The sequence below is a fragment of the Periophthalmus magnuspinnatus genome, chromosome 2 (genome assembly GCF_009829125.3).
Source record: "Periophthalmus magnuspinnatus isolate fPerMag1 chromosome 2, fPerMag1.2.pri, whole genome shotgun sequence".
In the NCBI taxonomy this organism is placed as follows: domain Eukaryota; kingdom Metazoa; phylum Chordata; class Actinopteri; order Gobiiformes; family Gobiidae; genus Periophthalmus; species Periophthalmus magnuspinnatus.
The window spans coordinates 1,507,440-1,525,244 of NC_047127.1; the positions used below are offsets into that span (position 1 = coordinate 1,507,440).

Consider the following 17,805-nt stretch of genomic DNA (forward strand, 5'->3'; position numbering starts at 1 on the left):
CAAACATGTGTGAATGAAACAAAACACATCTCCAGGTCTGTTTTTGAGGAGGAAACAGCGTCTGGGTGGTTTAAACACTGAAGCGTCGGCCGTTTCACTGCTCAGTTTCACATGTTCTAAATGTTCAGATTAATGTGAACGATCAGGTTCTTCTGCTGTTCGTGTGGCCGTGCGTTGTGTAAATATAAACCTTTTGTTCGTCTCTCAGTCTGGCGTCTCGCTCAAACCTGTAGAGAGACGTTTTGGCTCCATTATCGCTCGTCTCTGATGCTTCAGCTGCTTCAGGCCTGTGGTTTTATTCTGCCTCCACTTTCTTTTCTTTTAAACTGTGACTGTGGGTTTGTTTAGACGTTTCCACAGTAAATGTCCCAACAGTTTCAACTAGAAGTAAAGATTTAGATTTATTATCAGTGTCTGGGCCAAATAAAGTGAAGTTACTGAGGGTGTTTCAGTGGAAGAAGTACTCTATTTGTGAAGTAAAAGTACAGATACAGAGGTAAAAGTTACTCAAGTAAAAGTATCACATGAATTAAATCAACTTAAGTAAAAGTATTAAAGGACCTGTTTAAAAATGTACTTTAAGAGTCAAAAGTAAAAGTGTTGTTCATTTGTTAAAGTGTAAATGTAGATACTGATTTTAAAAAGATGTATTTTGTTCAACAGAAACAATATGAATCAGTTTCATTTTTCTTCTGATTTTTTTTTGTATTGTTTATTTTTCTCTCTTTATTTTTGTTTTTGTTTATTTTTGTGTATTTATTTTTTATATTTTTGTGTATTATTTTTGTTTGTTTTGTTTATTTTTGTGTATTTATTTTTTATATTTTTGTGTATTATTTTTGTTTGTTTTGTTTATTTTTGTGTATTATTTTAGTTTTTTTTGTTTGTTTGTTTTGTGTATTATTTTTGTTTGTTTGTTTTCATTTTTGTGTATTTACTTTTCTTTGTTTTGTTATTTTTGTGTATTTTTTTGTGTTTGTTTTGGTTTATTTTTCTATATTTATTTTTGTTTTGTCGAAGCTTGAACTCTTTACTCAGGATGTTTCACGAACGTGATAAAAATACTCCCTCAAATCAGGTGAAAAGTACTTTTACTTTTCAGTCCAGTTCAAAAAAGTAGTGGAGTAGAAAGTACAGATACTGCTCTCAAATGTACTCAAGTAAAAGTAAAATGTACAAGTTCCATATTTGGAATTCCGACCACAGGTACCATAGCAACCGAAGAGCCAATCAGGAGCGAGGATGTTGAAGAAGTCGCCTGATTTGTCTGTTATTAATGTTCATATCTTGATTTACAGACACAATAGTGAAATAAAAACCCCAGGATCATGTAGAGGGTTAATACGAACATTTAAGACCAGAATGAGTCTGAAGCAGCAGAGACAGAGAGAGGATACAGTTAAAAAAAAAAAAAAAACTCAAAATAACAAAAAACAAAAAAACAACCTCAAAACAGCTAAAAGAAATAATAATAATAATTTTTAAAAAACTCAAAATAAAAAAGACACAACTCAAAATAACTAAAAAAAATAATAATTAAGAAAATAAAAAAACAAACAAACCTCAAAATAAAAAAAATAAATTAATTTTAAAAAAATCAAAATAACAAAAAAAAAAGAAGAAAAAAAGAACAGCAGCAGGTACAGAGAGAGGAGACACAGTTGATCAATTTAAAATGAATTGAAGCCAGAGGTGATGGGGCCAGAAGCGCCCCATGTTCACTTCCTGTTTGTAACACGGCGGCTAGCAGGTTAGCTCCATTTATATACCCAGTCTGGGCCCATCCCTGAAGCCCCTCGGCTCAGTGTTGATGTTCAGGAAGCTACAGTTCACAACCTGCTGATATTTTTAGTTTGGTTTGACACTGGACTCTGACACAGGTTCTCCTCTTTGTTTTCACGCCTAAAAACAGCCCAGTAACAGTTTAAGATAATTATATTTTGTGTAGTGACTCGGCCTGTCACAATAACACATTCTGAAGTACGATATATAGACAATAAACGATAACACTGAAACTCATTTACGCCACTGACACAAAAACCAAGAGCAGATTTAAACCACAAAAACGTATAAATCTACAATATTCTTCAAAATCATGAGCTGCAAGAAATAAACAGCAGAATGAAACGCTTTAGTTGTTATTTTGAGTCTGTAATGAGTCACACAAGTTATTAATTCAACTTTTACGGTTTAAATCTGATCATAAAGTCAAAGAAAAACAACAAATCCCTCCCAGTGGTGCAAAGAAAAAGTCCCCACGATAAATGTTACCCCTAAAACAATGGCCTTGAAGTGTCTTGTGTCTTTAAATCTCTTAAATCTTGGGGTTAGACTGAGCCGGTTCTATTGATCCGAGTGTGAGAGGTGTGTGTTGGATCAGATGATCTAAGCTCAAATCCACAGGTCATGTGATCTGCCCCTGGCTTTGTTCATATCGTCTGACCTCGCTGTTGTATTGTTAACCTGTAGGACAGAGGATTCTGTGTGTGTGTGTGTGGGGTGGGGTGGGGTGGGGGGGTGGGGGTCTGTGTGTGTCGGGGTGTGTCTGGGTGTGTGTGTGTGTGTGTAATGCTCCACATCTGAATCATTGATGAGTTTATTGATTGAGTGAGCAGTGATCTGTCATTTCACCTTCTCCATTCTGCACATCTGAAGTTCACATTTGTACCAAGAGAACGGACTGCAACGAGCTGTAACTGTAACGAGCTGTAATACTAACGAGCTGTTTAACTTGTATTTCCGGCGCTAACACACACAGACTGTGCTGTGTTAGACTCTGTGGTGAATCTGTGCTGCCTCTTTCTCTTTTATCAGATTTGTGACTGATGGCAGTGATTCTTGAGACTCTGAGGTTTACACTTTTATGTTTGTGTTTGTCTCCACCTGCTGGTCACTGTGTGCAAGTACAAAAGTGCAATAGAAATGAACTCATCGAAGTTCATGGTTTTGATGAGCTGCTATTTATACTTATGTGTGATAAATGAGTCATGATTGTGTTTTAAATGAGATTGAGATTATTTTTAATGTCCCTGTTGTTTTCTTTCTTCCGTTTTTTGGTTAATGTCTTTTCCTTTACTTTTACGTTTCTACTGCGTGTGACACATGTTTTTTTTTTTTTCATAAATGCAAAACGACTAAAAGATTTGAGGAAACAGCTGTTGTAATGTTTGATGTGACCACTGAGCGGCGCCACAGACCTCCTGTGTGTGGGACCTCTGCCCCAGACACTGAACTCTAGAGTCCGCAGAGGATCTGTCCGGTCCAGTTCTCACATTTAGTCTCTTTCTTTTGCATCAGTGAAGTTTAAAGTGACTTAACTTAAAAACTCACACATCTGGATTAAAATGCCTCATTTTCCTTCAGTTCAGTTTGAGGCAGATGTTTCCTCCTCGCGCTGCTCCAACCTACTGTCCATCAACACACCCCCAGCCAATCAGAGCGCGCGTAAAGCCGCGCTGGCCCCGCCCCTCGCTGTATCAGGGCTGTGGAGAGGAGCGCGTCTCACTGTCCGTCCTGCTCTCTCTGGATCAGCTCTGTGGAGAGGAGCGCGTTTCTTTGGATCAGCTCTGTGGAGAGGAGCGCGTTTCTTTGGATCAGCTCTGTGGAGAGGAGCGCGTTTCTGTGTCCGTCCGGCTCTCTCTGGATCAGCTCTGTGGAGAGGAGCGCGTCTCAGAGTCCGTCCCGCGCTCTGAGGATCAGCTCTGTGGAGAGGAGCGCGTCTGTGTGGATCAGCTCTGTGGAGAGGAGCGCGTCTCTGCGGCTGGGACATGGACAGGGGACAGGCGCTGGCCGTGTGGCTGCTCTGCTGCTGGGGCAGTGTGCGCGTGGTCACGGGTCTCCACAGATCTGACCTGTTCCCCTACGGCTCTCTCAGCGGGGACCTGATTTTGGCTGAAGGCGACGATGAAACGTCCAAAGTTCTGACTCTGCCCAGACCCCTGCGCTTCTACGACGCGGCCTTTGCTCAACTATACGTGAGTGAGACTTTTATCGTTTGGTTCTTTCAGGTCAGTCTCATCTTTGTTCATTCAGGTGATGTCCGGAAGTGCCAGAGTTTTTGTGCATTTTGCCTCAAAGTGCAGCTCAGCCTTTGTCACGTGAGATTATCTGAATAACACGTGATTTTGAACATTTATGTCACTTTATAAATGAACCTATTTCTCCTGTAACAAACTGTTTTTTGCATTTCAGGACAATCTAAACACGTCCCATTCAAAATCACATAAACATTTGATTTGTGATATATTACTAAAGTGAAACGATAAACGATAATATTGAAACCAAACCTAGAGCAGAACTGTCCCCCAAAAAATGAATCTAAATGTGAACTACTGTTAAAAAAGAAATAAATTGCAGTAAATAAATAACAGAATTAAACAGTTAAAGTTCTTAAAGTTCTTAATCTAAAGCTCATATCTCATCATCGCGCAGAAAATAACCAAAATGTTCCCAGTAGTGCGAAGAAAAAGTCCCCATTTTAATAGTAACACTGTCCAGTCTGCAGCACTGTGGGGACGTAGTTCTGTAGGACGGAGCAGCAGCATTGTGGGGACATTGTTTTGTAGGACAAGTTGCAGCCTTGTGAGGACGTAGTTGTGTAGGACGGAGCGGCAGCATTGTGGGGACGTTGATTTGTAGGACAAGTTTCAGCATTGTGGGGACATTATTGTGTAGAATGAAGCTACAGCATTATGGGGACGTTCTGTTAGAAGGAGCTGGAACTTTGTGGGGTCGTAGTTCTGTAGGACGGAGCGGCAGCATTGTGGGGACGTTGTTTTGCAGGACAAGTTGCAGCATTGTGAGGTCGTAGTTCTGTAGGACGGAGCTGCAAAATCGTGAGGACGTTGTTTTGTCAGATGGAGCTGCAGCATTGTGGGGACGTTCTGTAGGACGGACCTGCAGCATTGTGGGGACGTTGTTCTGTAGGAGGGAGCTGCTCGGGGCGGAGAGGAGGCAGCAGAGATTTACAAGGGATTCTACAAGTCTATTAAGTTGTTATTGCGGTCCATAAGCCAAATCTCGTGGTTTTATGACGGGATAAACCAAACTGAACTCGAGCGAAACGAAGCTTAGTTCTAGTTTCACTTTCGAGCAGGAATCTGAGACTGTTTTTTGTTTTTTTATCCGTCTCCAGGTGGCTACGAACGGAATCATCTCGGCTCAGGACCTCCCCATGGAAAAGCAGTACGTAGATGACGGTTTTCCCACCGATTTCCCCGTCGTGGCGCCTTTCCTCGCCGATATCGACACGAGCGACGGACAAGGGCAGATCTACTACAGAGTAACGGAAACGCCGAGTGTGCTCAACAGAGTCGCCCGGGTAAGAAAGTTCAAATACGAGCCCGTGTTTTCAGATCACGCCGCCGTTATTAACCGGATTCAATCTTTTTTTCCACCGATTTCCATCAGTTTAACCCATTTCATCCACTCTCCCATTAACCCACGCCCCCATTTACTCACGCAGGAAGTGACCCAAGGATTCCCAGACGCCAGATTCACTCCCACGCACGCCGTCGTCGCAACGTGGGAAAACGTGGCGGCGTACGAAGTCGACCCCAAGAAACGCCCGACCAACAAGGTAGAACGCAAACCGATATTTGTCGTTTTGTTTCGCTCAGAGGCTCAAATTCCTGGAAACTGGGCGTCACTTATAATCTGCCTGAAGTGGTGGGGTCTTGTTTATAATCCGCGGCCCCCCCCCCTCCTCCTAATCTGCCTCTTAACCTTTAACGAGAGGTCAAAGGGCATCTTCAGGGGTCATCACGGTGACCTGCGTTCCAGTGGTTTACGCCCCCGTCTCCGGTTCACACGCTACGCTCAGGTAAAGGTTTCACGCTCGGACGGATGGACACTTCCTCCCAAAGTTAATAAACACACTTTGGGGACTTTGGTTTGTCTTGTGTGACCACGGAGGGGGAGGTTTGGCGTGACCCCTCGTGCGAAGGCGAGCGCGTAGGACGTATTTATCAAACGGGACTTTGTTGTCGGCGGGGACGCAGTGTGTGGGACGGAGGGATGAAGGGACTGGCGGTTTGGACAAAAGACACCAGGGACACGGCTGTTTACGCAAAGTTCGTTTAAGGCTTCCTCCTCTCTTCCTCCTTTGATTTAACGCACAACTTTAGCGCGCCGTTTTGTTTGAGATAACACCAGAATGAGACTTTTACGCCAGATGCCCTTCCACGCAGGACTTCGATTGTGTTTGTCGAGACTTAGAGTAAAATTAACGAACCATTGTGAAGAAATGTGGTCGATTTTATAGCCACTGCTGATAAGATTAGCAGCGTTTAGCTTGAAGTTTGGGTTAGCATTAGCATACAGAGCGTTTACAAACAGCTTTAACTGCTCTGCTTCTCTTTATACAACAAAAACACACATCTGCTTTATATTCCACTTTAATTTGACGTACTTTGGCTTGGGACGGACACAATGGGGGGATGTATTTGTGCTCGCTGATAAGATAAGGCCGGTTTTGTTTTGCGTTTGCTTAGAATTAGCATGCTAACACTGCTGTCCTTATCAGCTCTTACTCAGGAGTGGTTCATCTGTCTCGTCTACTCCTTCCCTCCCTCCCTCCCTCCCTCACCTACTTTGCAAATTTAATTAAAAACTCATGAATTACAATGTGGATTCATGTTAATTATCTTCAGACAGATTTGAAGTGTTTACGAAACTTCTCTTTTAGTGATAAAACCCGTATTTTACTCTTTTCTGATCTGTTCTAATGTCGTTTCCTCGTCACACACAGACCTGGAGTTGTGTTTTGTTTCATTCTCACATGTTTAACGCACAAACCTGCAGATTTAAGCTGGAAAACACTCCGTTCCACCTTGTGATGTCATCATGTGGCGATACAGGAAGTGTTTTTAAACTCCACACACCTTCATTTATAGAATCATTTGGACCATTTCAGCGCTGGAATTGAACTAAAATCTTGACTGAACTAAAGGTAAAAGTAGGAGGAGGTAACTTGAAAACTACCACTTGATGACATCACAAGGTGGAACGGGGCATTTTGAGCTTTGGAGATGTTACAGACTAATAATAAATGAAACAAAACACAACTCCAGGTCTGTTTTTGATGCGCTAACAGCATTATAACTTGGATTAAAGCTACAAGAGTCAGTTTTGTGTCATTTTCACCTTATTCCTAAAGTCATTCCATCTTCATTCCGGTTATTATTTTGCATTGGGTCCATTTTAACAAAAAATAAGTTCTATAGGGACAGAAGCGTTGTAAATCCTCCCAGAGAGACGGGGCGGTGTTTTAGTGTTTTGACTTGTTTGTCACATAAACTTCGAACGTTTTACACAAATCAACACAACTTTGTCAGATTTTAGCAGCAAAACTTTTCTCAAATTCTCCGTCGAAATGAGTGGGACTCTCTCTGAACAGAACCTCCGCAAAGAAAACAGTTTATTTGCATTTAAAGGCAAAAGTGGGCGTGGCCAGGTAAGGTCAACGGAACCTTTTCACATTAGAATTAGCATGCTAGCACTTTTATTGACTTTTATTGCCATTGTCAGTGAACACAACTCACAAACTAGGAAGTGCAACATAAAACACTGAATAATAATAATATAAAACAGTAGAAATATAGTTATTATAAATACAAATAAGGACATGCATAAAGTAAAAAAAAAGATTAGCTTTAGCTTTACCTGATCAGGCCTCACTCACAAATGCCTCACCTGTCTGTTTCTCTTTTCCCGTGCTCTGAGGGCTGTTTCTTTTGCATTTTAAACAGCGTATTGTCAGATAGGGTCGCTCTGCCCCCTCTGGCCCGGGATTTGCTCCATTGCCCCCTCTTTTGGCCTGATAGCATCTTTCTTTGAAGTCACTAGCCAGAGGAGCGGGTGGGGAGTGGTATGTCTGTGAGAACTGATTAACCCGAAGGTGTGCGCTCGTCACCGGGGTCCGCGGCGTCGGGGCGGGGGGGAGGGTCCCACGCGGTGACGGGGCGGAGGTGACAGGACAGACGTGAAGATCGGTTCTCACACTTGTTGAGTAGACATGTGTTTTTGTTTGAAATTAGCCACTTAAAATGGCCGCTATCATAATTGGTTTGTAATTACTTCCCTGTCGAGCGCTAACACTCGGCCTGTTGTATGAGCCACTACGGCGACGGTTTGGTCATGACTAAACCCATTTACGCAGAGACTTTGGTCAGGTAAAAGTACAAAATCAAGCCAAACAGAAGCCCAGTGTCTTACTTTGTTTATTTGTACAAAACAATTTGTACACAAGGTAATTCAAAGTGTTTTACAGAATTAAAAAAGGCATTAAAATCACAATACAACAAATTAAAGCATAAATAATCACAAATAATCATCATAAAATTAACATTAAAAGAGAAGAGTGTGGAATAAAAACCTTTCAGTCGTATTAAAGTATTAAAAAAGTTGTCGTATCCCACAGTTTAAAATGAATTAAACTGGACTTAAAGCTCCGATATGACACAAAATGAACTCGTTATAATGTTGTTAGCGCATCAAAAACAGACCTGGAGTTGTGTTTTGTTTCATTCACACATGTTTGAGTTACACTTTATTATCAGTCTGTTACATCTCCAAAGCTCAAAATGCTCCGTTCCACCTTGTGATGTCATCAAGTGGTAGTTTTCAAGTCAATCTCTTCCTTTTACCTTTAGTTCAGTCGAGATAAGTGACAATTCCAGGTCTGAAATGATACAAATGATTCTAGAAATGAAGGTTTTGTGGAGTTTAAAAACACAGCGGAGCACTTCCTGTTTCACCACACGATGACATCACAAGGTGGAACAGAGCGTTTTCAGTTTGACAGAAGAGCTCAGCGTAAATATGCAGTTTTTTGTGTGTTAAACATGTGAGAATGAAACAAAAGACAACTCCAGGTCTGTTTTTGACGAGGAAACGACATTAGAACAGATCAGAAAACAGCGTAATGTGGAACCTTTAAACTTGTAACCTTAGTAACAAACCCAAAGTCGGTTCAATTTGCTGAAACACTCCCCACAAACTCGCGTCTGCAGCACAAAAGCTTCATGTTTGTCCAGGCCGTGTTTGCTTTTTTAGGGACCGCTCACCGTGACAGAGCGGCCTTCAAATACTCGTCAGGATCCAAAGCTCCAGACGTTTGTACCATAGAGTTTCTATATAAATGCTAACCTGCTAGCCGCCGCGCTCCTAATAGGACGTGATGACTGACTCTGGCTCCAATTCATTTTACATTGAAAAACTGTGTCTCTTGACACTCTTTTTAATTTATTTTGAGGTTTGTTTGTTTTTTTGTTTATTTTCTTTCTTTTTTTTTGTTATTTTTATTTTTATTTTTTTGTTATTTTTAGTTGTTTTTTATTTTTGAGGGTTGTTTTTACTATATATAAATTTTTTTTTGTTATTTTGAGGGTTATTTTTACTATGTTTTTTATTTATTTTGACGTTTTTTTATTTATTTAGTTGTTTTTTTTGTTATTTTGAGGGTTATTTTTACTGTTTTTTTTATTTATTTTGACGGTTTTTTATTTATTTATTTATTTATTTTTTTTAGTTATTTTGAGTTTATTTTTCGCTTTTTTAAAAATCTGTCCTCTCTCTGTCTCTGCTGCTTCAGACTCATTTTAGTCTTAAATGTTCGTATTAACTCTCTACATGTTCCTGCGGTTTTTATTTCACTGTTTTGTCTGAAAATGGAGGTATAAACATGTAATAATAAACAAAATTGGTGTAGCTACGTTCTATTTAGGCACATCTGCGAGTTATAGGTCAGCTCTGTTAAGAGGCGAGCCTAATCGCGGCAAGAATGAATGTTTTTGGAGGTATTTTTGAGCAGGAAAAGCACCGTAGTTGAATAAATACAAAATAACGGGAGCACACTCGGTCCTCAAGATGTAGCTAATGTAAAAGTGTGAATTTTTTTCTTTTTAATCAAATTTTCAATCTTTTTTTTTTTTCTTTTCTAAATCTGTCGTAACGGTGCGGATAGGACCAAAGGATGCAGACCAGAGCAGTTTTAACAGTGTTTATTTACAGCGGTGAAAATGCAGTCTTTAAACAGGTCACAAGAGCAGGTACAGGAACCGGGGAGCGGGAGACGGGTCAGGCGGGTGCGGTGCAGGTAGAGGCGGGCAGGACAGGACCAGGACGGGGATAGAAGCAGGTGCGGTACCAGGGCGGGCGGAGCAGACGAAGACCAGAGCGGGGAGCGGGTGGCAAACCAGAGACCAGGACCGGACAGGAGACGAGACGAGCAGGAGACGAGACGAGCAGGAGACGAGACGAGCAGGTGACGAGACGAGCAGGAGACAAGACGAGCTGGAAGCGATACCGGGACTGGAACGTGGCCGCAGGAGCTGGGCGAGTAGAGGCAGGAATCTGGAGGGTGCATAAATCCAAATGAGCATTTGCCGGAAAGTACCATATAACAAAGCTTAGCAAGAAACATTCACGTTTTACACGCGGACGGTCTGGCCCCGAGTGTAGACTGCCAAGCCTTCTTGTACTCAGCAGCAGGTGGTGGTGATTAGGCTGATGCACCCCAGGTGTGCACGGGAGGAGTCAGGCACTCCACCCAGCTCCAGACACACAGGTAGGGGAGGGGGAGAGAGCACGGGAGGACAGGGAAACTGACATCATGACAGTACCCCCCCCCTAAGGTCCACCTCCTGGTGGACCCCCAGGCTTGTCAGGATGAGCGCGGTGGAAGTCTCTCACCATGTCGGGGTCCAGAATGCGTGCCCTGGGCACCCAGGATCGCTCCTCCGGACCGTAACCCTCCCAATCGACGAGGTACTGGAGGCCCCTACCACGGCGACGAACGTCAATCAGGCGGCGGACGGTGAACGCCGGGTGGCCGTCAATGACTCGGGCGGGCGGTGGGGGATCGGCCGGAGGGCACAGGTCGCTGGTCCGGACTGGTTTAACCTGGGAGACGTGAAAGGTCGGATGAATCCGGAGAGACGGGGGTAACTGGAGGCGCACCGCCGATGGATTTATGATCCTCATGATCTTAAACGGTCCCAGGAATCGGGGGGACAGCTTACGGGAGTCCGTCTTCAGCGGGACCGTCTTGGCGGAGAGCCAAACCATCTGGCCAGGTTGGTATACGGGCGCCGGGACACGGTGGCGATCGGCCGTCGCCTTAGTGCGCGCTCCAGCCCGAAGAAGGGCCGCCCTGGCCTTCTTCCAGATCCGGCGACAGCGCTGGAGATGGCGCTGAACAGACGGGACGGCGAGGTCCCTCTCCTCCGTGGGAAAGAGAGGGGGTTGATATCCCAGCGATGCCTCGAAGGGGGACATACCAGTGGCGGAACTCACGAGGGAGTTGTGAGCATACTCTATCCAGGGCAGGTGAGTACTCCAGGTCGCGGGGTTGGCGGAGGCTGTGCACCGTAGGGCCGACTCCAGGTCTTGGTTGGCCCGCTCCGTCTGCCCATTAGATTGTGGATGGAACCCGGACGTGAGGCTAACCGTGGCCCCCAAACCGTCGCAGAAAGACCGCCATACCTGAGAGGTGAATTGGGTCCCTCTGTCGGACACGATGTCCACCGGGATGCCGTGGAGTCGGAAGACATGACTGGTCAGCTGGTCGGCAGTTTCTTTGGCTGTGGGGAGCTTAGGCAGGGCAACGAAATGGGCGGCCTTGGAGAAGCGGTCCACAATGGTGAGAACCACCGTGTTCCCCTGGGAAGGGGGAAGGCCCGTCACGAAGTCCAAGGCGATGTGGGACCAAGGGCGACGAGGAACTGGGAGAGGATGCAAGAGACCAGAAGGGGGTGAGTGGGAGGCCTTGGCCCGAGCACATACCTGGCAGGCGGCGACATAAGCCCGGGTGTCTGTGTCCATCGTGGGCCACCAGAAGCGTCTCCTGAGGAGGGAGAGAGAGCGACCGGCACCAGGATGGCAGGCGAAACGGGAGGCATGGACCCACTGGAGCACCTGAGACCGGACAGAATCGGGAACAAACAGTTTACCTGGAGGGCCGTTACCTGGGTCGGGGTCGTTGGTCTGGGCCTCTCGGACGGTGTCCTCGATATCCCAATGGACCGCGGCCACCACACACGAGGAGGGAATAATTGTTTCTGCGGTGACCGGGCTATCCTCCAGGGCGAACTGGCGGGAGAGGGCATCGGGTTTGACGTTCCGAGATCCGGGGCGGTAGGTGAGGAGAAAGTTGAAGCGGCTGAAGAAGAGGGACCAACGAGCTTGACGGGGATTGAGGCGCCTGGCGGACTGGATGTACTCCAAGTTTTTATGGTCGGTCCAGACGATGAATGGTTGCTCCGCCCCTTCGAGCCAGTGGCGCCACTCCTCCAAGGCCAGCTTTACGGCAAGGAGCTCCCGATCCCCCACGTCATAATTGACCTCGGCCGAGGACAATCGCCGGGAAAAGAAGGCGCAGGGACAGAGGCGGTTGTGGGGGTCGAACCTCTGCGAAAGCACGGCCCCCACTCCCGAGTCGGAGGCGTCGACCTCCACGATGAATTGCCGTGAAGGGTCGGGCTGGTGCAGGATGGGAGCGGAGGTAAATAGTCTCTTAAGCTTCTCGAAGGCTGTCTGCGCCTCAGGAGACCAGGCAAACGGCAAAGCAGGAGAGGTGAGTTTAGTTAAGGGCGAGATAACCCTACTAAAATCCCGGATGAAACGTCTATAAAAATTGGCAAAGCCGATAAATCTCTGGAGCTGTCTCCGGCTGGTAGGAACGGGCCACTCAGTGACAGCCTGGATCTTTTCAGGGTCAGCTCTTACTTGGCCCCGCCCCACAATGAAGCCCAAAAAGCTGACCTCCTCTGCGTGAAACTCGCATTTCTCAGCTTTCACGAACAGTTTATTCTCGAGGAGGCGCTGGAGAACCTGGCGAACGTGCTGATGATGCTCCTGGGGGGACCGCGAGAAAATCAAGATGTCATCCAAGTAAACAAAGACGAATCGGTTAAGGAAATCACGGAGCACATCGTTGATGAGGGCTTGGAATACGGCAGGGGCGTTGGTGAGACCGAAGGGCATAACCAAGTATTCGAAATGTCCCAGGGGTGTCTTGAAGGCCGTCTTCCATTCGTCTCCCTCCCTGATGCGCACCAGGTGGTACGCATTCCGCAAATCCAACTTTGAGAAGATGGTCGCACCGTGGAGGGGCGTAAATGCCGAGTCCAGTAAGGGAAGCGGGTATTTATTCTTTACAGTTATATTGTTCAGACCCCGGTAATCAATGCAAGGCCGCAGGGATTTGTCCTTCTTAGCCACAAAGAAGAACCCCGCTCCCACGGGTGAAGTGGACGGGCGGATGATTCCGGCAGCCAGGGACCCACGGATATAGTCCTCCATTGACTCGCGTTCAGGTTTAGACAGGTTATATAGCCTGCTAGATGGTAGTGGGGCACCCGGCAGGAGGTCAATGGCGCAGTCATATGGACGGTGGGGCGGTAAAGAGAGGGCCTTGCTCTTGCTAAAAACCTCCCCCAGGTCGTGATATTCAGCAGGCACCGAGGACAGATTGGGGGTGTCTGGGGACGGATCAGCGACAGGAACGGACCTCCCGGCCGGAGGGAGGGCGGACCGAAGGCACTTGGCGTGGCAATCGGGACTCCAGCCCGAAACTCCGCCCCTGGCCCAATCGAAAACAGGGTTGTGGGCGCGTAGCCAGGGGTAACCAAGGACCAGAGGAGAAGCGGAGGAGGACAGGACATGAAACTGACGGTTCTCTTGGTGGTTGCCGGACAGAATCACGGTGACAGGTTCTGTGATGTGAGTGATGTGCCCCAGAAAACGTCCATTGAGCCCCTGGGCATTTAAGGGGCGTTCGAGGGGCTCCAGGTAGACCCCGAGCTGCTCCGCGACTTGGGCATCAATAAAGTCCCTCTCAGCCCCGGAGTCGATAAGGGCGGAAACGCATAAGGTCTCTGTGCGAACGCACAGGGTGGCGCTGAGCCGCAGTCTATTAGAAGAGTCCAGGATGTGTTGCTCGCCCACCAGTACTCCCAGTGCTACTGGTGGGCCCCCCCTTTTGGCCGAACTGGGCAAGTGACCACATAATGTCCGCGCTCACCGCAGTAGAGGCAAGCCCCGGCCAGACGACGCCTCCGTTGACGCTCCTCGGCCGACACAAGGGTCCTGTCGAGTTGCATGGGCTCATCCGGCGGGGGCGGGGCAGCGCGTGGCTCCGGCGGGACCGGTGACCGGCGTCTCTCTCGGCGACGAGCCCGTAGGCGGTTGTCTATACGGTGAGTGAGGGAGATGAGGGTCCGCAGGTCGGGGGGTTCGTCCCGGGAAACCAATTCATCTTTCAAAGTCTCGTTCAGGCCCCGCACAAACACAGCCCGCAGCGCGCTGTCCGTCCAGTCCAGCTCCGCCGCGTGTGTCCAGAATTCAATGGAATAATCCGCTACCGTCCTGGAGCCCTGGCTGAGAGTCAATAACCGGGAGGCAGCATTGTCCTGGTAGTGCGGGTGGTCAAACACCAGCTTAAACGTGGACACAAATTCATTAAAATCCAGGCTATCCACAGACGTCTTCATTAGGCGCGCCTCTGCCCACTGGAGAGCTCTGCCCCGGAGTAATCCACATATATATCGGATCTTGGTGGCCCCCGAGCTGAAACGAGAAGGGCATTGCTGGAACATGAACTCGCACTGGAACAGGAATCCGCGACAGAGGTGAGGTTGTCCAGCATACGGCTCCGGATCCGTGCCTCTCGGCTCCGGGAGGCGTGGCGGCGCTCCGGCTGCAGCAGGCGGGGTGACGAGGAGCGCGGCCACCTGGTGGTTAAGCTGTGCCACCTGCTGGGACAATGTCTGATTTAGCTCCAATAGAGTCCGAATGGATTGTTCATGCTGACCCAGCACCGCCTCGGGGTGAGAGTGCGTGAGGCGGCGCGTCTGGTCCGGATCTGAGCCTGCTTGGTCCATAGTGGCCAGACCGTTCTGTCGTAACGGTGCGGATAGGACCAAAGGATGCAGACCAGAGCAGTTTTAACAGTGTTTATTTACAGCGGTGAAAATGCAGTCTTTAAACAGGTCACAAGAGCAGGTACAGGAACCGGGGAGCGGGAGACGGGTCAGGCGGGTGCGGTGCAGGTAGAGGCGGGCAGGACAGGACCAGGACGGGGATAGAAGCAGGTGCGGTACCAGGGCGGGCGGAGCAGACGAAGACCAGAGCGGGGAGCGGGTGGCAAACCAGAGACCAGGACCGGACAGGAGACGAGACGAGCAGGAGACGAGACGAGCAGGAGACGAGACGAGCAGGTGACGAGACGAGCAGGAGACAAGACGAGCTGGAAGCGATACCGGGACTGGAACGTGGCCGCAGGAGCTGGGCGAGTAGAGGCAGGAATCTGGAGGGTGCATAAATCCAAATGAGCATTTGCCGGAAAGTACCATATAACAAAGCTTAGCAAGAAACATTCACGTTTTACACGCGGACGGTCTGGCCCCGAGTGTAGACTGCCAAGCCTTCTTGTACTCAGCAGCAGGTGGTGGTGATTAGGCTGATGCACCCCAGGTGTGCACGGGAGGAGTCAGGCACTCCACCCAGCTCCAGACACACAGGTAGGGGAGGGGGAGAGAGCACGGGAGGACAGGGAAACTGACATCATGACAAAATCTTACATTCAAATTCGTAAACAGAAATTCTAAAAACAGACTACAGTGTCCAAATCCAGCTAAACCAGCGTTGCGGACGGGAAGGGGCGTTACTTTCAACATCCTCGCTCCTGATTGGCTCTTTGGTTGCTATGATACTCGCTCCAAATTAGCCGCTATATCTGCTAGCCTCGATTAGCTTCATTTAGGAGACGCCACACTCGGTCCACGTCTTCACACAGTTTATGTTTTACAGTGAATCCTCGGCGGACATTTTGATTTGACTTTAACCAGCGGCTAATAAGAAGCGCTCAGGTCGCCCTCAGCGCCGGCGGCTCTGGACATGACCACATTTCGTCATCACAAATTACTGGTAGAGTCGTCGGCTTTGGGTTTAGTGGCGGCGCGGATCAAGCTCGCCAACCGTTCGAGTCTAAGAAAAGCAGCTATATTTAAAACCACAGGGTTAATTATAAAACATTTGAAAGTCTTCAGAACGTTTCGTCATATTCAGGACATTTTACAGAAGAGAAGTGAAGCAGGAGCGGACTGTTTACTCAAAAACATCATTACATTCACTAAAACATGTGTGTAAATATTTAAATAGAGTTAAGTGGTGGTATTAAGAGTACAGGTACTTTTCTAAATTAAAGGTTCCGTATTACGCAAACTTACCTCTTGTAGCTTTAATCCATGTTATAATGTTGTTAACGCATCAAAAACAGACCTGGAGTTGTTTTATTTCATTCACACATGTTTGAGTCACATTTTATTATTAGTCTGTTACATCTCCAAAGCTCAAAATGCGACGTTCCACCTTGTGATGTCATCAAGTGGTAGTTTTCAAGTGACCAGCTCCTTTTATCTTTAGTTCAGTCCAGATAAGTGGCAACTCCAGAGTCTGAAATGATCCAAATGATTCTATAAATGAAGGTGTGTGGAGTTTAAAAACACAGTGGAGCACTTCCTGTATCGCCACATGATGACATCACAAGGTGGAACAGAGTGTTTGTGTGTTAAACATGTGTGAACGAAAGAAAACACAGCTCCAGGTCTGTTTGTGACGAGGAAACGACATTAGAACAGAACAGAGAGAGAGAGATGGGCCTTTTAAATGAACATGACTCTGTTTGGTTTAGTGCCGAGTTTGTGTTTTAAGCACACTCTTTTTTTTTTTAATCTTTTTTTTTTTTACATAAATAAACAGGTTTATTTGTAGAGCAGATTTAAAACAACCTCAGCTCCTCAGTGCTTCACATAAAAGTCAACAAAAAACAAACATACAGCTATATACTTGGTATATACTTAGAAACTTTTATACTTATATATTTAAAAACATCTAACTTATATACTTATGTAATATTATATACTTTATATACCTATAAACTTATATGCTTAAAAACGTATATACTTAATAAAAACGTATATACTTAGACACTTGTATATTTAAAAACTTATATGCTTAAACAACTTAAACTTAAAAACGTTTGTACTTATATATAAACGATACTTGATATTCTCCTTTAAATCACACACTGATGTGACACAATCACATCTGTAGAAATTCACACTGACAGAAAATATGACGAAGCATTTGTGACGTAGACTAGCCTCGTGCGCCCGTGTTCTCCTGTTCCTGTGTCATAGGTGCCCATGTTCTCCTGTTCTCGTGTTCCCCTGTTCTCCTCCTGTTCCGTGTATGTTCTGAGTAGCTCCTCAGTGTTTCCACTTTTCCCACGGTGCAGGTTCTGGTCCACAGCTGTTCTCCGTCTCCACTCGGCTCAAAACCCACAACCGACAAACACATGAGCCGAGAGTCGAGAGCCGGATCAGACCAGGATCAAACCGGGTGATTCTGAAATAATCTGCTACACTTAGTTTAAGTTTACTTTAAATCTGGATCAGGCGACGTAATAAACCAGAGGAAGATTTGAGTGAAAAATATGAAACATGAGCCTCAGAAACTGTGGGTTTAGTTTAACAGTTTGAACAGAGAAGTGTTTATGAAACATTCAGCCAAGATTATTTAAGACATTACTCTGTTTAAAGGCCCATATTACTCTATTTAAACGGCCCATATTACTCTATTTAAAGGCCCATATTACTCTATTTAAAGGGCCCATATTACTCTATTTAAAGGGCCCATATTACTCTATTTAAAGGGCCCATATTACTCTATTTAAAGGCCCATATTACTCTATTTAAAGGCCCATATTAGTCTATTTAAAGGGCCCATATTACTCTATTTAAA

At 46.2% G+C, this 17,805-nt stretch overlaps 1 protein-coding gene across 2 annotated transcripts in view; it reads left to right on the plus strand.

Annotated features, from left to right (window-relative positions):
- The first annotated feature begins 3,523 nt into the window (after positions 1 to 3,523).
- nid2a (nidogen 2a (osteonidogen)) overlaps positions 3,524 to 17,805 on the plus strand; it is a 72,175-nt gene continuing 57,893 nt past the window's right edge. For both annotated transcript variants that reach the window (XM_055227287.1, XM_055227290.1), the window contains exons 1-3: positions 3,524 to 3,974; positions 5,135 to 5,320; positions 5,465 to 5,578. In XM_055227287.1, the coding sequence (XP_055083262.1) occupies positions 3,768 to 3,974; positions 5,135 to 5,320; positions 5,465 to 5,578 (507 nt within the window). In that variant the 5' untranslated portion in view covers positions 3,524 to 3,767. The remainder of the gene's footprint in view (positions 3,975 to 5,134; positions 5,321 to 5,464; positions 5,579 to 17,805) is intronic.